At 46.2% G+C, this 22,464-nt stretch overlaps 1 protein-coding gene across 3 annotated transcripts; it reads right to left on the reverse strand.

Moving 5' to 3' along the window:
- Positions 1-1,090: 1,090 nt before the first annotated feature.
- On the reverse strand, positions 1,091-21,776 carry smg7 (SMG7 nonsense mediated mRNA decay factor). 3 transcript variants are annotated; one of them, XM_085140609.1, is made up of 23 exons: positions 21,642-21,776; positions 20,784-20,815; positions 16,854-16,971; positions 15,712-15,844; positions 15,328-15,499; positions 15,152-15,223; positions 14,610-14,760; positions 14,341-14,476; positions 14,086-14,248; positions 13,740-13,899; positions 13,588-13,658; positions 12,301-12,361; positions 12,097-12,216; positions 11,601-12,024; positions 11,375-11,516; positions 10,663-11,054; positions 9,838-10,197; positions 7,433-7,582; positions 6,091-6,177; positions 5,602-5,752; positions 5,352-5,522; positions 4,985-5,142; positions 1,091-4,899 (listed from the first exon to the last, which is right to left on the reverse strand). In XM_085140609.1, the coding sequence occupies exons 1-23, from the start codon at positions 21,665-21,667 to the stop codon at positions 4,786-4,788; spliced, it is 3,564 nt and encodes a 1,187-aa protein (XP_084996735.1). In that variant the 5' UTR covers positions 21,668-21,776; the 3' UTR covers positions 1,091-4,785. The 3 variants fall into 3 exon arrangements, with proteins under 3 accessions (XP_084996735.1, XP_084996736.1, XP_084996737.1); XM_085140610.1 differs by lacking the exon at positions 7,433-7,582; XM_085140611.1 differs by lacking the exons at positions 6,091-6,177; positions 7,433-7,582.
- Between the last annotated feature and the right edge of the window lie 688 nt (positions 21,777-22,464).

Raw genomic sequence — 22,464 nt, forward strand, 5'->3', positions numbered from 1 at the left:
AGTAACTAAGTCAAAATTTGCCGGGAGTATGAATAATTACACCGTTTGAAGGGGCAGCATCCCCTAAAGCCACCCGATTCTCGTCCACTGTTTCTGATATAGGCTCCACACTTGCTCCAAACCTCTCCGATCACTGCCAGTTTACCTTGTTGTTGACAGCCTGGTCTTTACCTCCGACTTTACTCTGTATCCCGTAAACTGTTGGTGAATGACTTTCTGTGCACAACACCAACAATCAAAAGACTCATATGTGCTTTGGTTTCTTTCTGGCTTACCTCGTTGCAGTTGTCTCTGTAAATCTGCTTTCCCTTCAAGCTGGTTTTTATGTGTCCCACATCCTTGATACTTTTGTCTGTGGTCATTCTGATGAGACTTTCAGCTGAACGCTTAACTTTTAAGTGGGGAGAAGTTCCCACTCTGTGACAGCACCATCAATCACCATGGTCATTCTCTTCTCACTCTCTCCTCATCATTTCTTGGTCTGGATGATATTTCGTGCCATTTTCAGCTTCTAACACTTCCTCACTTTGTATTTCCTGGCGTCTCGCCTCCTCACTTGGGGCATATCGACCAGCCACGGTGCTGCCACACAGTGATCTGTGAGCAAGGCCTCAAAAACATCTGTCACAGCTGTCTGTGAGAACGACCAACACAGTTGTTCCCAAGCAAAAGAGGCTCTATTGGCAAATGTTCTTATGGTGGTTGCCAGGAAACCCAAACAATGTGTTGATGTGTCCGTCTGAGAAATGTGGATGTACCTGAACTCATTTACACCAACTGTTGTCTGCTCCATTCATTTGTAATGAGCGGTCATTTTTGACTGGTTGGATAAAAACACACAAAATTGCATGTAGACGAATACATTTTGTGTTGAAGTCCTCTTTGTGGACAAAGACGTGGAATCTCAGATCAATTTAAACACATTCTTTAGACGTCTTGATGGTCATGCGACATTTTTAAATCTGTCAAATTTGAACACGAGGGTTAACCCCGTCTCCACACCCAGCTCCTGAACAGATTCTGGACTGAAACAGCGCTAACGGCCTGATTTAAAGGTTGGTGGTCAGCACACAGAAAACTGGACCCAGCATTAAAGGAGAACATAGTCGGTTTTTATTTAAAGTCTGATTCCATCTTTTCTGAAAGTCTACAGAGAGACAGAAACACAAAAAGCCTTAAAGTAAAGCTCAGATCTCAAACGTGACTACAAATCTGCTGTCAGAGCACAAACCGACGAGGACCCGCCGCCCTGAAGCCTCCCAAACATCTCCGAGTGGAATGTCATCGACGATCCGAGTACATCAAGTAACTCACATGAGAGTCAGCAGAGATCTACGTGGTGAGCTTCTGACACGAAAACAAAGAGGATCTTCTCCTTGACACTTCTGGTCGAATTCGCCCTCACGTTCAGGAATATTTTATCTTTATTATTGTTCAAATACACTTTGTAAATGCAACATGAAAAGCACAATCACACAGAGAACAGACACGTCTCTCTGAAGTCCGCTTTCGTAAAATGCCCCACCAGGAAAATAAAAACAGGCTTTCATTTCTTCCTCCTCAGAACTTTATTTTCTAAACATGGAAAACTGTTTCCTGTCGGTTCAAACTGTCAAATCCTGCTAAAGCCTGGCATCCTGATTAGCCAGCTGTCGCTCTAAAATAATGACAGCGTGACGCCACAGATGCCCCCACATCCAGCATCAGCCCGTTCCCACCGCATCAACCTTCCCGGGAACTCGTTTAGACCTAAAAATCTACTTAAAGATGGACGAGGATCGAGTTTGGCTTGTTGTTTTAAAGCGGTTAAATACGACGGCAAAAATATAAAAACAAGACACCTGCAGTCTAACCTCTACCTGCGTCATTTAATGAAGGGCGAGCCACAGTAACGAAGCGAATAACATCCAGCAGGTCATCATTACCCGGGCCGGAGCCGGGGGAAGGGTTTGAGTTCAGTGCCTCAGTTGGAAATTAGTATTTATCTTTTTAAAGGGTAAATACAGAAACACGAGTGTGCTGATGATCCCACACTGAACACTTTATTTTATTGTTAATGGCTGATAAAAACTGAGCCGTGAACTTTGTTCAGCTCCTAACGTGATGCGTTTACATCACATCCTGAGTTTTCCCACAACGTGATCACAAAGTCGAAGCAAACACAGGCCAGCCGATGCTTGAGGGCAGCTTGAGCTCAACGGTTCAACTTCACTTTAGCTCAGAGGTCACAGGACAGAAAAACGTTTCAGTATTCATGAGGAGAAGCCGTTTGGTGTCATGGCAACGTTAAATCTGTTTAGGATCCTGCTGCTCACACATAAACATTCCCGTCATCCGAGCACAGAAAACCGTGACGTCAAAGGTAGCGTATGAGACTTCATTTGAAAGAACATTTTCACGTTTACGCGCAGCCCTGAAACCTGGTCACTGGCGGCCTGAACGATGTTTCAGAGGAGAGTTAACGAGCTATCCTGTTTTTCCCGTCAGTTTGGAAACTCACGACTTTTTGGATAAACTAAACAAAACGGTGAAACCTATTTGGGGCTAAATCCTTAGGTTATGAAAGAAAGCACACAGTCTGCAGATCCAAAGTTTCACGTGGACTCTGTGATGGTTTCTCTTTTCCACAGGTCCGCCCCCCCCTCCCCCCTCTGAAAAGTGAAACCTGCAGTAAAGACCTTAATAATTACATGTTGTCAATAACCTGCACTGCTGATTAATAGACAAGTGAAATACTGACGTTGGTGTTTGGAACTAAAGCTTAATGTTTAAAGCAGACTTTGTTTCCCTGCAGAGCTGCTCGTGATCTGCTCTCAATTATTCAAAGATTTGTTTTCACAAGGCTTCAGTACTTCTTTCCACTGAAGCCAAAACTATTTTTAAAAGATATATGCTCTGGTTTTACTGGCGTGAGATCAAACTGGGCTGCAGGTGAACCTTCTTCTTTCAAATGAAGCGAAAGCAACAAGACGTCCGTTCATCAGCGAGTTGAACGTTTTACATTTTTTCTGAACGACGTTGCAGGTTTGTTAGAAAAAACATCAAATGAATCTTTAAACCCTTAAAGAACGAAAGGAGAGCAGCAACGGCGAAGGACCATGAGAGCGCCGCCCTTTTTCTGTCAGTCACAGGAAGCTGAGCCGCTCTTACAGGATTGGTTAGAAGCAGCAGGAAACGAAACACTGAAGGAATTTTTAGTCTTCACAAATGATTCACTGATTAAATAAAGAAAATAGATTCTTCATTAAAATAATTTCTTAATTGCTTCATATTTCACTCTGCCTGTGATGAGTTACTCAGCGTGTCCTCACCACCTCCTGCATGTTTTTACTTTTATGTCATTAAACTAAATATTTCTGTATTTTACAGCAAACCGGGAAATATTTTTGACCTGCAGATTAACCAGTAATCAAATACACTTTTTAGCTGGTTTTTCCCGTTATTTCTTGGTAGCTTTTGAGTCTGGTTAGGGTGGCTTTACACTGAAGGGGCGGGGCTTCACTCACAGGTTCAATAAAAGCAGAGCTACAAGGTCTCCAGACGCTCCGTTCCATAATAATAATAATAATAAAAAAACAAATTTGCTGCACAGCCTCGAGCTGCAGTCGTGCTTCTCCGAGAAAGGATAATAGAAAACGTTCTGGGCGAGCTGCATAAAACCAGTGAAGAAGAACGGCAACAAAAACAAACAGTAAATGCAGGTAAGCAAGCAGGGTTACATATTTCCATTTTTTCTTCATTACGTAAAGAAATAACAGGAAGAAGAGGTCAGAGAGGAAGAGAACCCCGAAAATATCCAAGCAGGAAGCTAATAGACATACCTGTATCACCCCGGAGGGCGCGAAGCTAAAACGGCTACGAACAAATCACAAAGTACATTTTCTATTTTTTGTGTTTTTTTGTTAATAACTGCAATCTCTTGAAGCTAACAGTGACACTATCCCTACGGTCGACAGGGTGTTTATGATCTTTCCTCAGTTCATCGTGAAGCCACCCCGTCGTCGGGCACAAGCGGGCGCTCAGCCCGGGAGGCGTTACACCCGGCTTCACAACGTCCAGTCCTGATTCTCACGGCTAAGACACAAGTCCAACTATGGCAATATATATTCACGTATATATTTATATAGCTGAAAACTTTCCTTCCTTCCTTCCTTCCTCCCTCCTCAGTAATGAAAATGAATGGAGATCAGAAAGTCCAGTCTTGTTTTGACCCCCCCGTGCATCACCTGGCCTCCCCCCAAACCCGACAACCACATCATTCTGGCTCTCGAACGGCCCCGCTTCAGTCTACAGCGGCGGCGGAGACGCTAAAAACCGGCTCTCCATCGGGACCGAGCAGATGTCCAGGAGGTCGTTCTTTAATTTTTTTAAATCTTTTTCCAAAGAAAGAAGAAGAAGTTCTTCCAGATGACGAGTTCGTGGAGATGTGGCGTCTGTCCATAACGGGGGGGCAGTGATGTGAAGGGGGGGGTGGTTCCTCAATGTTCAGATTTCCACCGGTTGAATGAAACCCGGCGGTGGCGTGGTGCGTGGCACCGCGGTCGAAGAGATCCCGCGCCCTCCGATCCAGGAGGGGCGTCACCGCTCCTTGACAGCCGAGGGGGGTGGGGGTGGTGATTCAGCCTCGTCGGGGGGTCGTGTTGCCTCCCCAGCCTCCACCGTTTCTCGCCGGTTTAATTTGAGTTGGAGCTTGTTTTCGTCAAACATCTGTGGTTTTTTTCCCTCCGTTTCTCCTGGTGGTGGTTTGTTGACGTCCGGACACAAAGCGCCGCCTCGCGCTGCCGTTCAGTGAGGCGGGTTCATGGCGCCGTGACCTCGCTGCTGCTTCTGCTTCTGCTGCAGGAGGAGCTGCTCCAGCGCCGACGGGCCCGGCTGCATCATGGAGCTCGACCAGATGGACTGCGGGGGGAGGCAGAGGGTTAGCGTGAGGCTGAATCCAGCAGAGGTCAGCGAGTCGGACGATAAACACGAATCATGGTGTTACCTTGAGGCTGTCGAGCAGCACGGTGGAGGACGACTCCTCCATCGGAGAGTCCTGATTGGTCCAGGAGCTGCCCGTCGATCCAGCCTGGTGCCAGCTGCTGTCTGATGCAGAGGAGGCCGCGGTCGGCAGGTAGTCCAGACCGAATCCGCCGACTGCTCCTGAAACACAACGAGCACTCGTGAGGCTTCTGTCACATGACCTTTACTGGCTGTTTATTGGCCCACAGTGTTAGCTTCTTGATCACCTGGTCCTCTGATAAAAATGTTAAACCATAGACTGTTTTGAAAAAGTTTAACTGAACCAAACAGGGTCAAAATCTAAAGGATAACAGATGTCAAACGGCTCTGTTAGCATTTTCCAGGCTCACCACTCTTGTTGGCCTTCCAGCAGTCCATTCCCCGGCGGTCCCGGTTGTCCGGAGTCCCGATGGGCCCAAAGTTGGAGAAAGGCATGGCTCCGTGGTTGTGGGTTGGAGGGGAAGACGGCAGGCTGCTGGGATTGGACGAGTGAGGAGACTGGCTGGCTGGCGTAGAGTGATCTGCCAATCAGAGCACAGTTTCCATTAGCCACACGTTCCACCTGCACGAATGAATATTAATCGCATCTCTGTGACGTACCTGAGCTGGCAGGGAGAGAAGGGGACCACGGGGTGCCTTCAAACAGCGTGTAGAGGGACGTCTCCTGGTGCACCATGGGAGCGTCGGGCTTGGAGCTGGGCGGCAGGTTTTTACCGTAGGCCTGACTGAAGATGCTGTTCTGGTTGTACTCCTGCACACAAACAAGCTGCCGTCAGCCTCGCATTTAATTATTATGAGTGAAGATTTCAGTGACATCATCTGTTGCTAACAAGCTGAGCAAACCACGAGTATTCAAATGTTCACATTTACCATCCGTGAACCGATGCTGTCATTTATTGCCTGCAAACTCAACTTGACTATTAATCCATCCTATTCACTAAAGAAAAGTCATCATCGTCGTTCTTCTCAGGCTGATAGTCTTAAAAACGAAACTCAAATATCGAGTCTCAGTTTCAACCGTGAAAGAAAAACCAGAGAATGTGTGATGGTGTGTGTTTGCATTAAGTAGAGTGAGGCCAAGGCTCTGACCTGCATGGGGAAGCCGGGTATGGGCAGCAGAGAGGACGACTGGCTCATGACCTCGGGGCCGCTGTCCACTCGGGTCTGGTTTGGCAGCTGGAGAGAGAGAAGACGATGACTGACCTCAGATCAGTGCAGGAGTGAGTCATGAAGCTGTTGCACAGTAAAAGCCCCGGGGAGGAGTTTTATTGTGAAGCAGCTGCATCACACATCAAGTAAATCTTTGCGATGTGCAGCTGGAGGTTTCTGAGGTTTCCAAACTGGATCCTTGAAAGTCATCGCAGGAATTTAAATGCGTCGGTAATCAATCAGTCAAATCTTAAACACAGCTCTAACTCAAGGCTAAAAATTGGAAACACAAATCAGTTTCAATTGATTTGTGTTTCCGAAAAAAAGATCCATAATATTTCAGTCTCCAGCTGTTTTCCCGTGTTTCTCTTAAAGTTTGAAAACATTCAGCATGCGATTACTGAAGCCGCCTCATCCCAGAAAAATCCCCTCCCCTGTTAGCGCTCTACATCTGTCGTAAACGAGGCCAGGTCAGCGTAACAAAGACTGAGAATACTTTTAATAAATTCAAGCTCTGCTTCAAAACATCTTAGAAGTAAATCAATGAGACTATGAGGTATGTTTCAGTTTGACCTCTAAAGTCCAAGCCCAACATAAACTTGGCTGATCTCTCGTTGTAGATCACCGTCGTGCACCTCAGAGCAGTTTTCAGCTTGGATGAGTTTTACGGCTTTGAGAGGAAGTTCTGTCCTCGTGTGTCTGAGCTTCAGCAGGGGGCGCTGCAGCTCCGACAACACCATCCTTAAACTTGATTTTCATTTTGAGAAGGGAGGAGTTAACCCTGCACTCTGAGCCGCAGGCATCACAGTTTGACTCTTGGTTCCCTCACATAGCTCTGACATTAAAGTCAAAACTGGCACCGTGGAAGACGACTTCAAGGTGCACAACCCCATAAAAATCAAAGGATGAACACGGCTGGACTTTGCGGCTAAAAACAGTTCGGCTGTAGTTAGTTAGTCTGTGATTAAAACACGACTTCCTGGGAGCGATCGAAACATAGCAGCTGAGCTGGAAGGTGTCTGGATACACCTGAGAGGGTGACCTCTGCTGGGAGATCAGCCAAATTCATATCAGGTAAGGTCTATCAAAGGATGATGCTTGCATGCTGGGATGAACTCCTTTGTCCCTCTAAATGTGAGGATTCTGCAGATTGTGACAATAACGCTAACATCTGGAAATGTGAGCAGCTCTGGTGAGCAGAGGGTGGCTTCAGACTAGATGCAGGGAAGTCAGGGTTTAAGGATGGGGAAGAGTGCTGGGTGAGGAAGACAGGGCTACATACAAATATATTTGGTCCAGGAGCAGTGCTAAGAGGGCCAGCCAAGGCCTGGAAGAAATCAGGAGGCTTAGTAAAGACGAGCTCCTCCTCCTCCTCAAAATCTGCTAGAGTTTTTAACAGGTCAGGAGGTAGAAGAGGCGAGCTCTTGTTGTCCTAGTGAGAGATGAAGCAAGAAGAGGAAGAACAGAAAGAAGAAAGAAAATGAGAGGGAGAAATGTAAAGAACAGAAAACGAAAGAAGGCAAGCCAGTAAGACCAAGGTGGAGAGAAGGGAAGTTACGCTGAAGGCTACCAAAGCTTGCAAGCTGACAGAAAAAAGAAAAATCATCACTAAACAAGTCAGAGCGTCTGCTCATGACCAGGTTTCTTTAGACATGCGTAAAACTACCAGAGTTTATCTGATATCAGTATAGAGTGAGCTTCAAACTTCATCAGCCTTCTATGAGAGGCAGAGGAAAAGAACAAGTGTGGGTCCATTAAACTTTTCTAAAAACATTTTTATACTGGCAGGAAATTCTTTAAAAATCTAATTTAATCTCATTTAAACCCAGATTACCTGGAAAATGACTGATGTACATAGGGCAGGGCGATATGGCCAAAAATATTTATCACAATATAGATTTGAAAATTTGCGATAACGATATAATTGATGCGAGACAAAATACAACTCCACAACTTTACTAGTGCAAAAAAACCATCCATTCCTTTTACTTAAACAAGCAGCTGTTTTTATGTGCATTAAAGCTGTATATAAATTTAACAGTGCAAATGCAAATTCTTTGCTGAAAGTTTAACCAAAAGGCATTTCCAGTAGAAATGGGCTGACGTATCCTGAGCATAACCATGTATAATATCCACTGAAGTTAAAAAGAGCTGCTTTGCAACATTAAACTTCAATGTGCCAAATAAAAAAGTGAAATACGTATTTTTCGAACCATAAGGTGCACGGGATTATAAGGCACATTAAGCGAAACAAAGCAGTCAGATAAATCCAACTCATTCTTCTTCCTCCACTTCTGTACCATTGATTCATTAATGCTGTATTCTATCACAGCTGCTCTATTCTCATGTTGTTGCAGTATATTAATGACTAACCTCGTATTGTGGATGGATTATCTCAGTTGTTCTCCTGACTGAAGTTTGGTCCGTTTACAGCATCCTGCCATGTGTTTGCATTTGTCTCTAAGCATCAGGAACCTTCACGTTAACTTTTATCGAGTGGAAAAAAGTTAGCTTAAATCCTCCAGCTTCACTGTTTATGTTATGCTAACACAGCTGTGTCGCTAGCCACCACGTAGCACATCATTATATACCAGCTAGTCCAACTTCAGTAACCCTACAAACGTCACTGCTGTTTAGCTTCCTGGCTTCATTTATGTTGGAAGTGATAGCAGAGCTGTACGTTTGAATTGTTTCAGAAATCTCTCAGTCAGAACATGCTATATCATGTTTAGCTAACTAGCGAAACTAGCGAGCTAACTTCCGCTAACTTCCTGCTAACTTCTAACTCCGTTAAATGTAATGAATTCTGTTTTCATGGATGCCTGGATGTTAAACGTCATAGTTACACCTGGTAAAGCAGCAATGCTGATCGTTTCATTAAAGATTAAAGAATTTAGACAATTTTAAACTCTCAGTGATGTTCGTTTGACTTCGGGACTTTAAAGGATGGAGTTTAGGACCCAGATTACTCCCAGTTTACGAGCACCTTAGTCCAACAAATACGGCAATAACGACGGCCCGCTTGCATGTTGTGTATCTGACGGACAAACACCAAACCACTTAAGTTGCACCATTTTTACAAAACAATTCTGGCTCATCCGTTTCACTCAACAATCTACTTTCCCCATTCACATTCTCCGTTACCGTGCATTCTCCGTGCTTTTTCCGCACTGCGCATGCGCGTTTTACCCATATTCTATCGCAATATGTCATTTTCTTATCGTTGCCTAGCTTTGTACCAGTATTACCGTGAATGGTATAATATGGCCCAGCCCTAGATGTACATATAAGCCAATCAAATTTCTCCATTTACTTTGTAATGTGTAGCTATGGAGATGCCATGTTTTATTGAAATACACCGACACAAGTAATCACGCCTCTCTTTTCCTTCTTGTGGAATTAATGTGATACTTAAATATTATGTGCGATATATAAATAATATTTAAATAGTACAAACGTGACTTTTGGCAAATTTTAACAGCCTGAATCAGGAGAAACGATTACTGCAACAACAGTTACACCCAAGTTTGGATTTAGATTTTAGTTCATCTAAAACAAATAAATAAATAAAAAACCAAAGTTAAAAGAAAAAAAAAAAAAAAAGCAGGAAAATAAAGAAAAAGAAGCAGAAAAAGCGAAAAGCAGCAAAACAAACTCCTCCCTCTGCGTCTGCTGACAGCAGCTCACCTCAAACGGGGGTCCCCGGGGCCCGTCCTGCTCTGAGCAGATACCCCCCGGCGATGGCCTCTTCATTCTGTCGGCCAGCACAGCCAGGCTGTCCCCGATCCTGTAAGACGAGTCCCAGTAGAAGTCCTGTAACTTCACGTCGGGGTACTTCATCTTCTTGTCCATGCTGGAGACCTGAGCCGACGACTGCAGCTGGTGCTCGTACATCTTCAGAGGATCCTGAGCTGCCATGTAGAAGGCCTGCTGCTGCTGCTTCTGCTGCTGAGGCTGCTTGATGGGCATCTGCATGGGAGACACCTTCTGCAGGGCCGCCTGGGCCTGGTTCCACATGTGGCTCGACTGCTCCTGGACCTGCATGTACTGCTCAGGGCGGGAACACAACGAGAAGGAAACATCAGTCACTGCGTGGACAGTTCAAATCTGAGGCGCTCACACTCAGATTTCCACCTCTTAAAGTTTCCTAAATATAAAAAATACTCATGTTTTTGATATTTTGAGACCTGAAACCAAGTTAAATTTAATGGATGTAAAGAGAGTAAAACACGCTGAGGTAAACAATGAGCTGCCTCAGTGTGAGAGCCTAGGAGGGGTCAGCACAGGAGAAACGAGGCAAGCTGGTTGTGCTCCAGTTCATTAGTGATGTCACTATAAAAGCTGTGAGCAGGAAAGAGGCACTCTGAGCATAAACATCACATTTCACTAAAAACATGGAAAAATACGTGTTTCAGCCGCGAGTTTAGGAGCCGACTTAATCGCTCTTCCAGCTGATGACTCGCGCTCAATCAAATCACTGAAACAAAGGTAGTGACAGTCATGTGACCTGACCTGCTGCAGTCCCGGGTGGTGAGGTGGACTCTTTCCCATCCCAACCTGCTGGACTGGTTTGGTGGGTGACTGCTGCTGACTCATCGTCAGCTGGACTGACTGCTGCAAGGCCTGCTGGGAGGGAGTCTGAGTCTGGCCCTGCTGAGCCTGGGAAGGGCCGTGTCCCGAGGATCCCGGCCCCTGACCGGGCCCCGGCCCCGAGGGCCTCTGCTGACTGTAGGGAATGTGAGACTGCTTCCCAGCTTGGACCTGGGAGCCCGCCTGGGTGTGGACAGGCTGCTGGAGGAAAGGCCCTGGGACGGACACACCGGTGGAGAAGGTGAAGCCCGGATTCACCTGGAGTCCAGGGAAGGCCACGGGAGAAGGGATCACATAGGCTGAGGGAGGGAAACCTGCAGAGGAAGCGATCGGGATCAGAGTTTGGAGCCACAGAGACAACGGAGATGAAACTCACGGAGAGGCGTATTCGTTTAAGATGAGGTCGGCAGACCCACAGTTTGGTCTGAAGTTCAACAACAACAAAACGTTTGGACCTTTAAAGATAAATGAGCTCAGTGGTTCAAACCCAGGCTGAGTGTGTGAAGTCTGCAGATTCTGCATGTGGCTGTGCTCTGGTCTTTCCCACCATTGAACATGCAAAAATCACCCTAATGGTGCCTCTGGGACCAGTTCAAGTTTAAAGTTTAAATTTAAAGAAAAGGTCCAAACGTACCGGGTCTGCTGGGCAGAGGCGGGAAGGCTCCTGGATGATGGATTGGGATGAACTGGGATGAGCAGGTGGTTTGAGTCTGAGTGACAGGAGTCTTCTTAGCCTCAGACACCGGAGTCTTCCTCAGCTCCGTCTGTGCCTTCACCTGAGCGAAAGGAAACGCATCATCACGCCGCCTCAACGACTCAAACCTGCAGCTTCGTCAGTGGAAATATTTCAGCGTCTTTACCTGTTTTCCAGCATCGGCCGTTTTCTCGTGGACGCTCTTCTTCAGCTCGCTCTTCCTCTTACCGTCCCTCTTCAGCTCTCCTTTCCCAGCGGCCCCGTTGCCTTTGGAGAAGTCTCGGCGCTCCTTGCCACCATCTTTCTGATGGTGGTTTCTTGTGGGGTCACGGCTCTGCTCTCTGGGTTTGATGTTCTCTTTGAAGGTGACCACTGGACGGTCGCTGCTGTCGGGCCACGAGCTCTGAGTCTTCCCCACCGAAAGCACGGACTTCAGCCCGGAATTCCCGCCGTCGTTGGCCGTCTGCTCGCCATTCAACGACTCCTGCAGCACGGGCACCTCCTTTTCCTGCGGCTCCTCGATGGCCTCTTCTGGAATGTCAGTCATGAAGACGAGGAGGCCGTCCTCGCTCACTCTGCACTGGATCAGTCTGCAAAGGGGAAACAGCCATGACACACCAGTCCGTACACAGCACGGCGTCACAGGGCGGAGTCACACTCACCCCGGCTGGCTGTCAGCCACCCATTTGCCCAGGCTGACGAGTCTCTGGTGTCGGGCGTGCACCGGCAGGCCGTCCCGGTCCACCAGGATGCCCTGATGTCCTTTGGTGAAGTCCAGACACCTGAAACAAACACACATCAGAACATCTGCGCTGACCAAACACTAGAGAGGGGGGGGGGGGGGGGGGGGGGGGGCGAGTCGTTACCTCAGAGCAGGACGGAGAGCCAAGAAGCCCTGCAGCTCAAACTCCTCAGGCAGGGGTGTGACTGTGGAGACAACAAACATCCCAGAATCAAGAATGAACTTTGTAAAAAAATTAGATTAAAGGTTAAAAAAACAAATGTTTTGGTTTATTCAGATGATTTAAACTGTGAGGGTCACAGGTTCAACTACTGCAGTGCTAACAGCGACCGAAGGGACTTCACTTCCTGTCAACCTCTTTGTATCGAAACTGGCTGAAAATGCAGCAGATGCACAACAGGGGGCGCCTGTGAACTAGCTCACTGTTCACAAGCATTCGCCCATAAAACGCCAGCATTCTGCTAATGCACGCCGACTAAAGATTTAGAACAGGACGCCGTCCCATGATGGCGCCCGTTTGCCGTCTGGAAGCAGCACATCTGGAGGATGCTGTAAAGCGGCTTGTGGTGCTTTGATGTTTCCTAATTGTAGCTGACGCTGAAATGTTTGTGTGGGTTGCCATGACAACTCCAGAAGCGCGTCTGAGATCGTTATATTGTTTTCTATTTGGTGCTCATGTTTGTGTACATTTGCAGTAGGAAAAGATCATCTATGAATCCAGTGATACATCTTCCTTATAAGAAATGTTTCTGTTAAAAAATTATTGTGAAGTAGTCACTTCCTGCGAGTCGCGGGAACCGGTAGTTGTGCGCGGGAGAGACAAGACAGAACGGTAACACGGCGGACTTTTCTACTGCTGGTTTTACAAGGCGCACACGGTAAAAATCATTATGCTGTTATTTGTTTAACACTTGTGCACTTTGTGAAACGAAATAAGTGGCTGAGATGAATATCATATGTGCTACTGATATTATTTTACTTGTTTTTAGTTTTCACGGTGCTCCATGATTGTGAGAGGAATAAAAGAATTGTGGACATCAGTACGAAGCGTGGATTCTTTCGACCAGAGTAGAAACACTAATACTTCTCTAAAATTTGAGGAAAAATTCCAGATTCAGAATAATTACTCCAAGAAATGCACAGAGTGGCAGTCATGGAGTCATTAGATGAGGATTTATTCTGTGAACCTTTTGTTTTATTGTCAACTTTAACCTGGAGAATGAAACTGTAGTGAGATGAAAGCACGCTAGCAGCAGCCATCGTCTTCCTGCTTTCTCAGTGATCTGTCACTAAGGCCATGTTTGCGTCTTTTACAGCGGTCGGTGTGAACAGGGATAACAGAACGGTCCGAGCTCTTCTGCTGTGTGTAAGAATCAAAACGTAACCTAAAGTTACAAAGCAGATGTCCCACCTGAGGAGCAGGACAGGTCGTCCTCTTTGGGCTGGAAACTGTTGAGAATGGACACGAGCCAGGGCCAAACGCTGAGAGAGGAAGAGGATGCAGAGTTACAGCTTCAGTACCAAACTCTGCTGATTAAGAGAGAGAAAGTGGGCGGGACTTACTACTGCCGTTTAACAAGGGCGGCCTCGTGGAAGACGCTGGGCCTCAGTTTGAGCCAGTCCAGCGACACCTTGATGGCCGGCAGCGGACACTCGCCCATGATCTCCTCCCCGCGGTTCTTGTTGAGCAGCACGCGGCTGCACATGACGCCCAGGAAGGACACTGAGGAGACAGTTTTGAGCTGTTGTAGGTTACACGTACGTGTCGGACTCCTTCCTGTAAAGTCGCTGTACTTGTAATAAACATAAAAGCCACCATATAAATCTGACATGAGCATCATTCAAACACAGCAGGAGCCGTCGACGACTCCGTCCACGTAATCGATCATTAACCGTTTTCAGTTCTTACTGAAAAGGCCGAGGAGCTGGAACCAGCTGATCTGCTGCTCGCTGCTGTAGCTCTGCTCGCTGCCGTCAGCCGTCAGGTCTCTGAGGTGGTGCAGCTCGAACAGGTTAATGACGGTGATGTGGACGAGCTGCTGAGAGCTGAAGGCTTTCTGCAGGATCAGCCTCTGCACACGCAAACACACAGCAACAACCGTGTCACACAGACGGACTCGCACAGGTTTGCACGTCGCGTGCATCAAACGGCGTTTAGTCGTACCTGAAACTGCTCCTCCAGTTTCTCTCTCAGGCCGTCCAGCTTGTCCAGACTCTTACTCAGGTAGACGTGACCGTGAAACTTGATGAAGGCCTTGATGAAATCGGACACGCTCCACTTGGTTTTCACTTCATCGCGACTGCGGGACCACAGAAGGAGGAGCGGAAATGAGACATCGTCACACTTCGAGACAGTTTAAAGAGTTTGAAATCTTAGATCATTTCCTTTGACTCTACAGTGTGTGGAATAGTGTTCGTGCTGTGAGCTGGTACCTCTCCAGAGCCTTGGACAGCGCCTTCTGCAGGTTGGTGGAGGCTGCTGGGAAGGGGAACTTGACTGCAATGCTGCGGCAGTAATAGAAGATGGTGGTGAGATGGTCTCCTTTAGAGGAGGCCAGGATGGCCAGCTGGTTGTAGGGCTGACCTGCAGGAGACACGGAGAGGCGGCACATGAGCAGGGAAGAACTACAAACATGGCTGCTCAAGTCTCTCTCGCTGCTGCTTCTCGTCGACACCAGAACACAGATATAATTTCTTTATAATATTCAGTATCAGTGTTTTACAGCAGAGCTTTTAAATGTCAGTAATTCATCTTTAACATCAGCTTTCCCTCACATGTGACACTATTTACAAGAGGCGGTAACTATAGCAACCCCAGCATAATCCAACCACATTTTTTTCTCAGTACTTGAAAGCTGCGAGAATTACTCACGTATGACATTTAGATGAAACAACTCAGTGTTTGAATGTGTTTAGAGCTCGGCTGATAGAGGAGGAGGGGCAGATTTCCAAAAACAGCTAAATCGAGGACTCACCGTTAGATGGAACCAGCTGAGCTGCGTGCCGGTAGTAGGACTCGGCCTGGCTGGTCTGGTTACGATATCGAGCTGAAAGACAAAGAAAATAAGCTCTGAAAAATCAACCCTGATATTCCTAGTCGGGAATATCAGGGTTGATTTTTCAAATGAGGCGAACGGGAAGCTTTTCTCACCGATGTCTCCGAGGTGGACGAGGCAGTGCTGGCAGATGTAGGAGCAGGAGCTGGGCTGAGGGGTGACGATGGCGCTGGTGCTGCTCTGCTTATTGCTGATGATGCCGAGCTGAGACGACTTCACGCGGCAGGGCAGGTCCACGTTGAACACGGTGCACAGCTCCTGCAGTAACTGGAACACAGCAGACGCAGCGACACGTCGTTTGATGGTTTATATCAGTGGTGATGTGGAGCTTTAACTCCATTCACTGTGTCTGTGTTAGCAGGATTACTCCAAACAAACATCCTCCCAGAGGCGGAGCCTAGACAGCTTAGATTATTTCTTTAGAGCAAAACTGGACATTTGTTCATAACTTCACAAACACAAACACAAGGCGAGCCTACCTGTGTGTAGAAGCCACTAGCAGCTTCCAGAAACAGCGACAGGTTGGCCTGGACCTCGCTGCGGTTGGGGTTGGCTCGGTTCTTGGCCTGGCTCTGCAGCGTGGTGATCTGGTTCTTGAAAGCATGATTCCACCTGCGGGCAGAGAGAAACCCGCATCAGGACCCAGACGATTGGTAAAGGGATCCCGACGGGCCAATCAGCAGCACGCAGTCGGTTGGCGTCACATTTTCGGATCAGCTCACAGCGCTTCAAACGAATACATATTAAAGAGTAGCAGCTCCTTCTGCCTGATGGGAAAGCCCACAAACTGAGTCGAGCTGTATTCCTGCCTTTTTATGTGATAAACTGATCTTTGGTGTCAACACATCAACACTTCTAAATATTCCAACAAACTTTTGGCTTCGTGAGAATTTCTGCAGTAACCAACAAGCAGCGACAGGCTTTCAACAACTTACTTCACAGACCCCCAAATATTAAAAACACCGTCTCCAGGTTCTCATATATCAGACGTCTGTGTGTGACGATGTGTTTTATTGGTGGAGCTGAACTGGGGGCAGGAAATGACAGTTTAGCAGGACTGCGTGAAACACAATCGACACATCTGTCCATTGTTACGACTGCTCCACCCACAGCTGCAGGCGGAGACGCGATACATGAGTCAAAGCTTCACACGCTGAATAAATCAACACTGAGGGAGCAAAGTGGACTCTGCAGATTCGTGGATGTCGGACCTCCTCTATCATCATGCTGTAACCATGGTGACGCCATGCGGTCCAAAAGCTGAGCTCAGTTTGTCTTCAGTCACACATCTATTATCACCATTTAGCCACCAAATGTTGCATTAATGTTAAAGGATGTTAGAAACTGAGCTCTGCAGCTCCATCAGCTCCACCACGACTCTGAAACTGCTACGAAACACTAACTGTGAGCGACTCCGTTCACTTTCTGAACCAGGTTATTCCAGAAAGACTTTCTTGTAGTTTTTTTTACTGATATCTGTTAATTATTGTAATTATTTCCCTTCACTCGTTTCTTTTTTCTCTGCAGTTACAGCAACAGAAAAAATCCAAACTGGTCTAAATTAATTGAACTGAAATTGTTGGAGAAAATTATGTTGTGTGATGGAGGACGGGCAGCTTACAGGTCCTGCTCCACCTTCTTGTCCAGAGCATACTCCAGGTCTGTCACCAGCATCTTCTGGTAAAGGTCCTGCAGGGCCTGCCGGGACGTCCACACCTCTGCTGCCCCCAGCTTTGAATCTGCACACACACACACAGACACACACACACACTAATCTGAGACTTTAACAGTGAAAACACAGGAAACAGCTTCAGTTCAAATGTGCTGGTTTACACGTTTGCTTGGGGAGAAAGGGTGCTGGTTTGATTCCAGTCAGAGACACGAATCCACTTTACGTTGGGTCAGGACGGGCATGCAGCCTCACACTGCCAAAGCAAACACAAGCTACCCCCTGGGACACCCCCTGTGACAAGGGAGCAGCTGAAAGTCCCTATAAATACTTGATACACTGTCTCTGAGACACAGGAGCTTATTTTCTAAACCAAGTACAGCAGAACCTTCTTGCTGCTGATGACATTTGTGCTACTTTAAACTTCCTGTCACGGGCAGACGGGGGAGCCGTTAGTCGATAACATCTCAGAAACAACAACTAGCAGCTCGTGCTTTTGTACGTGACCATACAAAGGAGATGCTACAAGCACGAGAGGGCCGAGCTGTCAAACATACGGCCTTGGGACCAGAACCGTTCCACCGAACAGTCCAATCGGGACAAACCACTTTGGAAAGACTGTGACCAACTGGAAGCCAAAAATACAACAAAGATCTGTGGAGCAGTTCAGATCCTCTATGAGGCAACAATGGGACAACATTCCCAAACATCCAGCAGCTGCTCTCCTCGGTCTCCAGCCGTTTATAGACTGTAGTTAAAAGAGGGATGCTGCGCAGTGGAAACATGGCCCAGCTTTAATTACACCTGCTGCTGCCCTCAAATTCACAATGAGCTCATTTAACTTAAAGTTTCTCACTTTAGAATTTGACAGAGTCACGTTTTTGGGATTTTGTGCACCTGCAGCAGAGCAAAGCATCACATCTGATCTAAAGTGTAACAGAGATTATCTGGACCCAAGAGCTGATTGTTTCTACTAAATTCTGGCAAAGGTCACCTTGACGACAGCAGACACACAGTTTGAAGCCTATATGACAAAAACAGCATCAATCCAAGAAGTCTGAAATGTTCATAAACTCCAGCCATGATGGCGTCCAGCATCTCCGTGTTCCTGCTCCGACATGCCTCCAGATAACAACATGCAAATGAACCCTCATAACTGAGCTGGGCTCGCTGGAGGCGGCTCAACGAGACAAACTGGAAGGTTTCCAGTCATCGTGAAGCCGCTGCTCTGCTTTAAAATCAGGCTGAGCCAGCAGGTCTAATGGATTCACTGGTCTGCTGTGAGACCAAACAACGACTTCAGCTTCAACCAAACTGGAAGCAACACGCCGTCTGTGTCGATTACAGCTGTGGTCTGGGAACAGACGTTCTCCTTCCTTCTGATGATCGTTTTTTACAATTACAGAGAACTTTCTGAAAGCTAACGTAGGATTTCTGTTTGTGTAGCTCTGTGGTTACACTCACAGAGGGGACTGAAGCCACAGAGGCGTAGTTATGTGCAGTCATTCAAAAAGCCAGCTTAGAGCCCGGCTGTGATGACCTGTGCTATGAAGGGAGAATACTAATTGGTTGACTGGTTTTGGCGGATAATGTCCCGACCACACGGACTGTGTACCTGCCTGCAACCAAAGCTCAACCCTGACTGAACCACAAACTAGAAATCAGCTGGTGCCAAAAACAACACATTCTACACATTTTTGTTTTACTTGTGGATCAAATGCTTATTAACCAGGAGCTGCATCTGTGTTTGTCTGTTTTCTCTAACTCGTGATATTCAGCTGAGCTACAGCTTTACGTTGCTAAAACACTGATTTAGTTCTTTTTAGCATGAAGCAGACGCCTGCAAGTCAGCCCCAAAAACAGCAGATTCCCCACGTGTGTGCAGGCGCTGCGTAATAATAACTGCAGAGCGACAGAGGAGCTCAGTCACACCATCAGCTGAGCTGCTCCAAAGAAATGAAACATTTAATCACATCAGCAAAATAAGGAACCAGCAGGCTTTGTTCTCCCTGAGGCTCTTCAAAGAGTTAATCGTGTCACAGAAACGTTCACCTGTTTCAGCTTACACACCTCACAGCACATAAAAGTCTCTGAAACAGAAATCATCACTTTGAATCAGTCTGAGTTTTAACTATCGTTCATCTAAAGTAAACTAAATAAGTGGGAATTAAATAAACCCTGGCGTCGTCTTTTACAGAGAGGTGAAAGGAAAGAAGTGACGAAGGGCTATCTGTCATCGACCCGCTCGATGCAGGCCGATGAGTCAAAACAAAGTCCGTCTGCTTCACCTTCGTTTTAAAGCAGGCGCCTCGCACACATCAGCAGCACTTTAACCACCAATTTTCATCCAATTTGCATTTTTCCATTTCATTGATGACAAGAAGAAAGTGCAGAGCCGCTCGTCTCAGCGAGCTACACACCGCAGCGGGACGCTTTCAGATTTAATGTCAGATATAAAAATAAATATATTCAGGGTTTTTTTTATTGAACTAAGTAACAATTTTTGTAGTTTCTGGAGGTTTCTGCTGTAACAGGAATTTACCAACTTTTTTAATTCTGCTTTCCAACTTTTAGTATTTTTTAAAGATGATTTAAGAAAACTTCTATTTATTTATTAGCCCACACAAATGCCAAGAAAAACAAATAAATAAGACTTGACATAACTGAGAGAGAACAAATTACTGAGAAAAGCTGAAGTTTCATCTTGTTACATCTTCTCTTTTCACAGCGTACGGTCTAAATACCTAAATGACCTTTTAATTGTGTTGCCTTCCAGCTGTTTACGCACACTGAGTGTCTTAAAAAGCATCTATAAATAAAATGTATCATCAACATTATTATTATTATTATTACTACACTTAATGCCTTTTAAACACACGAGTTACCCAGTGTTGTCTGACCTGATGCCTGTTGCGAGGCGGGTTTGGAGCTCACTGAGGTACCTGCAGGTTTAACCCTGAGTTTTGTTATGAAGGAGGTTCACGTCTTACCAGGATACATCACCATGGCAACTTATGCTGCAGACCTGACCTGCTTAGATCATGTCTGAGATAAGAAACCAAGTGATTTAAAATCATTGCATACTGACCATTCATATGCATGAAAACAACTTTAACCAGTCCTCAGAGCTCAAACAGGAGGAGGAGCGGAAACTTTAAGGAAGTCTAAAGTTCAAATTCTCAGAAGAAGCTTGTTGACATTTATTATTAAAAAAAACTGGCTATAAACAGGGAACCATTTACACTTTATTACCTCGTATCAGATTTGTAAGCAGGCTGAGTCTATGTTTGAATTCTGTTTCATTTTCATTGGTTCCTCTCAGAGCATTAAACACAACCAGCACTGCAAAGGAAACAATAAACCCGTCTCACACACATCTAAACATTGACTTTGTGGAGCAGCTGTAATCCGATCCTCCCGTGTCTTCATGTCTGTTAACTTGCACAGTCGACACTTTTGCAGGTTCTCTTGCCTGGCTTCAAATAAACTAAACTTTATTAACATCTTAAAAGCCACAAAACGTACAATCCTACAGAGGTTTCCTTTCACACATATGCTCATTCTGATGCCTTCAGAGTGAAATGTGTTTAATATCGTATGTGCGTCTCATAGTTTAGTTTTCCCTTTCCATCGCTCTGCTCCCAGCAGATCTCTCCATGTTTCTGATTGGTCAGATGCTCTGACTCGTCTGAACGATGAAGGACTGACCCTGGCTGACTTATCAAGCTTTTAACCACCTTCATGCGTCCTCTCAACCCAACTGATGATCTCAGGTTCAATGAAGCCACATTAAGAAAAGTTATCCTCACACTGCTGAACCTGCCTGAACTGCAGGCCTCCAGAGATGAGCAGGTGTGTGAGTAAGCGGCGGTGGGGACTTACCTGTCATGTCAGCTTTCAGGGCCTCTGCCTGTCTGCTCGGATGTAAACAGAGAACAGGAGGTTAGAGGCGCGAACACACAAACACACACAGAGCATGACAACCTGACAGCACCTGTCTCCAGTCATAACAAAGCCTCATCCAGCACTTCCTCATTACTGACGATCCACAGATACTACGGAGGCTGCTCCGCCCGTTATCGCTTCATTAAAGCACTAACAGCTCAGATTAAACGTCGTCAGCGCGGCACGGAACAGATATCGGGCTCAGCCTACTTCCTGGATACAAAAACTTAGCAATACAAATAGATTTTCGTTACAAACCCGCCCGCTGATTAACGACCACGCGCTGTTTATTAACACCTGTGCACATAAACCATCGGCACAAACACTTAAACACGCTGATGGAGTAAAGCTGAAGGAGGCTGGTGTGTGAATAGATGCCCAGAGTTCATATGTGACAACCTCAGAAAGGAAATGCTAACATGACATACGCAGGTGGAAGCTAGCTAGCGAGCTAAAGCTAGCAACAACACAGTGGGAAACGTATGGCGGGTAAACGCTCATCTGGCCTTAAATTAGCACACCAAACATCACACCTGTGCGCAGCTGAGTGTGATTTAAATAAATATTCCACATCTCAGACTAAAGGAGTGTGAGGCGGCGACATGCGGAGGCGCCGATTGTTTGTTGATGTATGAAGCTAACAGCTAACATTAGCTAAGGGGGTGGTCCCCGGAGCAGCTAGCTCCTGACATACTAAAAGCTGAGCCAAACAAGCCTCCTGTCGGGTCAAAACCTCCGATTCTGACCGCTCCTGGGCCACCGAGCGACGGACAGAGCGCTCCGCGGTGAACTTACCGGAGGTACTGGGCGCAGAGGTTCATCCTGCCGGATCACCAGTCTCTCAGACAACGACTGGTCCCGATGCTAACGCTCCTCCCGGCGCCATATTGTTCCTGTCTGACCCACACAGGGCCGCTGAGGGGGAGGAGGGAGCGGAGGGAGGGGGGGGGGGGGTGCTGTTAATAATTAACCAATAATTAAAAATATATATAAATGTGTGATAATGTTATATCAAACCAGGCGAAGCGTTTTAGTAATACGCATAACAAAATATATTTAATAAAAAAAATCATAAATAAAAACCTGAAGTCAGCTGCAGATGTTGTCACACTGATGTGATGTCAGGTTAGTCTGGGTAAACAATACTGTACACAAACTGTTTCCTACAGATGAAAACACCGGGGGCAGAATAATGTGTGTAGATGAGGACAGGAAGTGATCATCAGGAGACACAGAGCAGCATGAAGGAGAGACACTCTGGGTGTGAATGACATCTGTGGATAATATAATGATATTACCCTCATTCCTCGCAGCTGCTGTTTAATCTCTGCCTAAAGAGCTAAATAGATGTTCAATCTTTACCTCTAATTTTAACTGTATTTTTTCAGGGTTCAGACTCAAACCTGCATCACAAACGAACATTATGTCAACAGAAAGCTTCATTTTTTTGCACAACTCCATCACTTTTGATGTTTCATAATTATGTCGTTTGTAAGTTATCTGGAAAACTCCGAGTCGACATGTAGATGCAACATTTTCACTTTGATCCTGATGAAAAATGGTGACATTCATCAGTTTGTCCTTGAACGTGAGCTTCATGTTTGAACCTAAACAAAGA

This window comes from Neolamprologus multifasciatus, chromosome 18 (assembly GCF_963576455.1).
Source record: "Neolamprologus multifasciatus chromosome 18, fNeoMul1.2, whole genome shotgun sequence".
NCBI lineage: Eukaryota > Metazoa > Chordata > Actinopteri > Cichliformes > Cichlidae > Neolamprologus > Neolamprologus multifasciatus.